Source organism: Triticum dicoccoides, chromosome 7A (genome assembly GCF_002162155.2).
Source record: "Triticum dicoccoides isolate Atlit2015 ecotype Zavitan chromosome 7A, WEW_v2.0, whole genome shotgun sequence".
Taxonomy (NCBI): Eukaryota; Viridiplantae; Streptophyta; class Magnoliopsida; order Poales; family Poaceae; genus Triticum; species Triticum dicoccoides.
The window spans coordinates 676,374,456-676,380,571 of NC_041392.1; the positions used below are offsets into that span (position 1 = coordinate 676,374,456).

General features: G+C 48.1%; 1 protein-coding gene across 2 annotated transcripts; it reads left to right on the forward strand.

The window, feature by feature from the left end:
- Positions 1–1,427: 1,427 nt before the first annotated feature.
- Positions 1,428–4,010, forward strand: LOC119334733. 2 transcript variants are annotated; one of them, XM_037607279.1, is made up of 4 exons: positions 1,428–1,718; positions 2,198–2,346; positions 2,435–2,497; positions 2,582–4,010. In XM_037607279.1, the coding sequence occupies exon 4, from the start codon at positions 2,608–2,610 to the stop codon at positions 3,814–3,816; it is 1,209 nt and encodes a 402-aa protein (XP_037463176.1). In that variant the 5' UTR covers positions 1,428–1,718; positions 2,198–2,346; positions 2,435–2,497; positions 2,582–2,607; the 3' UTR covers positions 3,817–4,010. The 2 variants fall into 2 exon arrangements, with proteins under 2 accessions (XP_037463176.1, XP_037463175.1); XM_037607278.1 differs by having other exon boundaries at positions 2,204–2,346.
- Positions 4,011–6,116: the final 2,106 nt, after the last annotated feature.

A 6,116-nucleotide genomic window follows, 5' to 3' on the forward strand; every position in this document is an offset into this window, starting at 1 on the left:
TCGGGATCCAACGGCAGAGACGAATGAGTAGAAAGAGGATAAGGTGTGAGGGATGCGGTGTAGATTTTATAGGAACACTAAACGTGGCTGTTGCAAACAACCTGGTGATGGTCCCACGTGTGGACGCGGGGCGCGCAATGGAGGCAGCAGACGCACCATTATTATCAGTCGGCTGAGGGGAATCATCTCCCTTTTCTTTCTGGTCTTTTTTATTTAATGTTCCTTTTTTATATTCTTGAACATTTTAAAAATTAAGGAATGTTTTTAAATACCCAAAAGATTCTTGAACTTTTTAAAAATTAAATATTTTAAGATTGATTTAAATTGAAACATTTTTAATGCTTCTAGTACTTCATGTTTTTATACTGCATGTTTTACCGGTTTTTTATTTCCTGATCATTTTTTACATTCTTTAACATTTTTAAAATTAAGGAACGTTTTTAAATTTGTGAACATTTTTAAATTCCAAAAAATCTAAAATTCTTTAATTTTATTAATAATGAAATATTATAAAATTTTAAGAATGATTTAAATTGTAATATTTTAATGCTTCTAATACTTCTAAAATTTCCTGAAATTTTTGTATGCCAAAAGTCATTTTTTCTAAGAAACAAAGTCGGCTAAAAAAACCGGGCCCAAGAAGAGATGGGCGGCCTAGCCGCAGCCCGCAGCTCAGGGTGCGCGATTTCTCGTTGCCCAGCGCCTCTGCTGGGCTTTGCCGTTCCCTTAGCTGGCAGTCCTAGCCTCCTGTGGACGTTGGATGAAAGGAAAAGAGTACAGATCCTCACACTGGTGGCACTGGTGGAAGCACAGGAACAAGGTTAGGGAGGGCGAGCTACCAGCCCCTGTGCCTGAGGTGGTTCGGCGTGTGCTCAGTAACACACAGAAGTATATGCAGCTTTTTGGTGCTAAGGCCAAACACAAACCAGACTGCAAATAGCAGCCCCCGGAGCAGGATAGGGTCAAAATCAATTTGGATGAAGCCTTCACCCGGGCGAATCTTTTGTAACATGGGGATAATGCTGGGGAGGTCATGCTGGCCCGTGCGGGACGGAAGGAAAATGTTGCCAACCCTTTTGCTGCAGAAGCTATTGCCATGTCTGAGGCCGTCTCAATGGCGGCCGAGGTTGGTGCATTATGGGTGATCTTTGAAACAGACTCGAAGCTCCTGTCCGAAACACTTGACTTCATCAAGGTGGATTCATCTCCTTATGCGGTCATCATCGAAGATACTAAATTTCAGCTCAAGATGTGGTTCTCTCAACACTCTATCAGTGTATGTCGTTGTAGTGCGAACTCTGTAACACACGAATTAGCTAAAATTGGTCGTTTGCCAAATGGCAGTGCTAGCTGGGACTCTATTGTACCGCCCTGAGTGGCTGTTTGTGTTTCGGGCGACTTGCCCGTACACCGTCAAAAAAAGTCCTGGCCTCCGCCACCATCGACTCCGGCGGGCGGCACCTAACCGCCGCTCCAGGGACCTCGCCTGGCCGCTTAGCCTCCGCCCCGTGCGCGATATGGCGCCGGCCGCCGTATAGGGCGGGCGTGCTGCCTCCGTCGTCTTCTCCGCAGAGCCTGCGTACTCGACAGCAGCTCTGTCCCGACTGCGCGCGCCCTTATCCCCGACGCCGCCTGACTTCCGGGTTCCAGCGCCCTCGGCCGCTCCTGCCATCTCCCTGATCCGCGGCACTCGGCCACCTCTCCCCGAGATTTCGCAGGTAGACGCCGCCTAGCATCCCCATCGTCTCCTCGAGCTCAGGCGCACGCCAGCTGTTCGATTCATTGACCCAACGGATGTTTTAGCATTTCGTGGCCGAGAGTGCTGTTGTGAAATGGCCTATCTGATAGATGTAGCCACGGCGTCGAACCACGTTGTGATTTGCGTGTGTTGTCAAATGAACCCTCCTAATGATGTGTTAAATGTTTGTTTGTGGTTTGTTCTTGCATAATCTGCTCCTGTTGCTTCTACATTCAGTTCTTGCTTCCGTATAATCTTCTATGCAATGATTCAGTTCTTGCTTACATTCAGAATTTGTGGTTTGTTTAATCTTCTATGTAATGATTCGGTTCTTGCTTCCGTATAATCTGCTTCTGTATTCTCTTCTTGTGTAGCCTGCTCCGTAAGGATTCAGTTTCTGCTTCCATATTCCGTTCCTGTATAATTTGCTCTGTGATGATATTCTGCTCTTGTGAAAAGTTGCAGCCTGGAGTGTCCTGGGTTCAGGATCAACCTTGCTCCCCCTTGGCACTCAACCGAGTTGCTGTTCTGCTTAACGCCGACACACATCTCCGCCGCTTCCCTTAATTCCACGGGAGCACGCCGGAGTGCCTTCTTCCCAAACGCAGGTGAGCAGCTCACCGCCCAAACTGGCCGTGGTTTGTCTGCAAAACTCTAACCTTGGCGCTCAAGTCTTGCTTGTATTCGTGTCTACAGCCGCATTTCTCACCGTTGCACTGGAACCTGCTGCGCTGTGCGTTCGCCTTCCAGGGACAACATGTATGCGCTTTTCTTACTTGTTTTCCTTCATTTAAGCTGGTCGCCGAAGCAATTCAATATGCACAGCTTCCTGCTTTTTTTTAGTTGACCGGACTCGACAATGGAGCACCATGTCGGACAGGAGAAAAGCGACCCTGCTCGAGGAACTGCCTGAGGAAATCATTGACAAGATACTCAAGGGATTGCCGCCAAAAGACGTCGGCCGCTGCCGCGCTGTTAGTATGTTGTGGCGCAGTATCACCTCCATACCTGAATTTATGCTCGAACACCACCGGCGCCAGCCATCGCTCCCCATCATCGACGGGCTTGGGCGGCCTGCCAGTTTCGTCCTCTTCCGAGGCGCTGGCGCCAACGCCTCCAATCAACAGCTCTGGCCCTTCATCCCGGGTCTCAAACACCACCGTTTAAAGCCTTCGCTCTCAGTCACCTGTGATGGCTTCCTCATCCTCATACAACAAAAGAAATTCTACATCTACAACCCGGTCTTGCGCAAGCGTGCTCTCCTACCGTACCCTCAAGCTGGGGAAAACGAGTGCAGCAACATAACCGGTTTCTACCGGCACCAGCTAACTGGAGAATACAGGTTGCTCTGGACCACATTCCGTCCTCTCTCAGTGGTTAAATACAGCTTATACATTCTCACAGTGGGATCAGATATGCCGAGGCAAGTCAGAGTAAGAATGCCAACAGTCTTGTCACCTTCCGCAGAACATAAGATACTGGGGGCACTGTCCTATTCGAACTATTGTCCACCACCAGTCCACCATGGTGGCAGCCTGCACTGGTGTCCTTTTCCCTTTTGTGGTGTTGCCGACATTACTGGAGGCAGCGGAGACATTGTTGTGTTCGACACAGAAGCAGAGTCATTCCAATGGATGCGCACTCCTGACCAGGTGTACCCTAATAGGAAGTTGTTCGACATGAATGGGACGCTTGGTTTCTGTGGCAGCTCAATCAAGGCAGGAGGTTTGAGTTTCACCGCTTTGGATATTTGGGTGATGCAGGATTACAAGGCCGAAATCTGGGATTTCAAGTACCGGATTGATCTGCCAACGGTTGAGGCATCACGGCAACTTTATTTGACTTCTCCCAAAGGGAAAAAGAAAACACCACTTCACTCAGCAGTGCAATGGTTCAATGATATGGCTGTGCTTAACGAGCGTGAGCCGCTGATCATGTTTAATGGTAAACATGTGTTGCGCTGCGACACTGATGGCAAGGTCTTAGGTTTGGTGAACATTGGAAAGAGTCAATACGGTATGTCGCTTACTCCCCACCGCTTCCAAGAGAGCATTATTCCAATTCCATCCTTCCCATGAGATGCAAGAAGATGAGGAACCTCCATTCTCCACAGGGCGTCTCTGAATGTTCAAGACTCCTTCCTGGTTTGTTTTGCCAATGGGCTCAGACCTTGTTTTTCTTTTCAGTTATTATTGCTAAGAAGCAACAATGGCACTGTTATGATGAGATGTTCGGTGTTTGTCAAAAGAAAAAATGATGAGATCTTCGGTCTTGCTCGTGTTGTTTGAATGAATGCTTTTGTCTGACAGGGACGCACTCTAGCATTTCCTTAGATGTTAAGTTACTGCATTTTTAGTTGTGGAAATGATATTATTAGCCTGGATCTCTCCTTGCAACGCTGATAGTTTGATTTTTGTTGTTCAGAATGTAAACTCTTGGGTGTTACTTGTTGCTTATAGGCTATAGCACTCGGTTGATCCTGCTGCTTGTGTCAACGTGTCTTCACCGGGGCCATGCTTGCATATATAGCTGTGTGTCTAGTGCTGCAAGCTATGATGGAAGAAAGAACCTCTATGCACGTTGGTCATGTGTCAGGAGTATTGGCTGGAGCTTAATTTGCTTGCTGCTTTTTTCGTGTGCCAGGATTTGACATGTTTTTTTGGGTAGTAACGATTGACTTGAAGATGTGCGCATCTGGAGCTGGGTGTTGCTCTGCTGGGCTTTTCTTTCTTTTTTAAGCATTGTGTTGGTATGGCTTTGTGCATTCCCGATGCTTTTTCATTGGCTTGTTGCAGAGGCCGGGTTCATCTTTTTTGCATCAGCTTGATACTAAATGCACCAAAAAAAAACTTGATACTAAATCAGCGACAATCAATATGGAACAGAGGGAGTGCTTTTTTCCAAAAAATAGTAAGCTCCAACGTTTCTGTACATTTACTTGTGTGGTTGTACCAACATTTCTTTCTAGAGTTTTACTAACTGGCTAAGGTAAGTTATTTTGTGCTACTTTCCAATCCCTTTTTGGTGTCATGTGTTGTTTGAAGTTTGAAGAGATTGTAGAAAAGGATTTAGGTGGAATAGTTTAGTGACCAGCAGCCGGCTGGAATGAATGTTTTAAGACTGGTCCAGTCCAGAGTGCACCTTTGTGTATATACAATATAATTCAGTGGATTGGACAGAGAAAATTGTATGAACCAGACTTGATGAATGAGCCTCTTTGAAACCCTAAATTGAAGGTAGGACTTGATTGAATGAGCCTCCTTGAAACCCTGGTCTCAGGGCTTCTTCGTCGCTGGTCATGGTGCTCGGTAGGGCCCAGCGGCTCGCATTGCGCCCGAATGGCTGTTGGTGGATCTAGCGCCTCGGGCTGGAGGCTAGATGCTGGTGGTTTCCGCGAGGTGCAATTGGCTGCGGCGGATCTTGGGATTTCTTCGTCGGTGGGCAGCTTCGATGGTGGTGGTGGTTGGTGGTTGGTGGGCTTGCCGGCACCGGTGTGGGATGATGTGCGGCTGAGGTTGTGTGAGAGCTTGTGTGAAGACCCTGCTTGGCTTTGTGCCATGACCAGCAATGGCGGCGGCTGTGGTCGTCATTGACCTTCCTGGAGGCATCGCTGCTTGCTGTTGCACCCCTCCCGCGCGGATCCGGCCATCATGGCCTCTCCGGGGAAACCCTTGATCTTGTGTGATCGGACGATGGCGGTGCCTTGGTGTCATATTCCCTCTTGGGGCCTTCGTCTTGGGAGATCGGCATCGGTGATCGGGACCGGTGAATGACTGTGGTTGTGGCGTTCATGCTTCTATGGCATAAATGATGGTGGGAGAGATGTCGGCAACGCGGCAATGGTTGCGGTAGTCGACTCTTCTCCGACATGTCCGCAGGATTGCCTTGGTTTGTTTGTTGCTATGAAGTCGAAGCTACAGCGGCGGGGTCCCTTTTGCATATGATGACTGGCTGCAGGTGGTCCGTTTGGCGTTCTTCCGCGGCGTTAGCCATGCCTATTTGTCCTTTGTAGCTCTTCATCAGAGTTGGAGTTGTGCAGTCTGGTCGCAGGTGGCTGAGTTCTGGCGCAAATCTTCATATAACTCCATGCGGCCTCTATAGTTTGTGTTGAGTCGACGGTCGCCTATGGTGAAGTCAGAGTCGTTTGCTCAGAGTTTAGGGATGACGATAACGCCTTCTAGGGGAGGAGTGATGATGATAACGCATGTGTGTTGTCTCGGCGAGGCCCTCTTTGCAATGGTGTGTGTGGGGTATCTTATGTGCGCCGCTTTTTTTTTTCCAATTAACCGAGCAACTCTTTTCTTTTTAATGGATGCAGGAATCATGCCGGAAAAAAAATATACTCGACACAAATCCCTTGAGTTATGCTCCGAGGAAT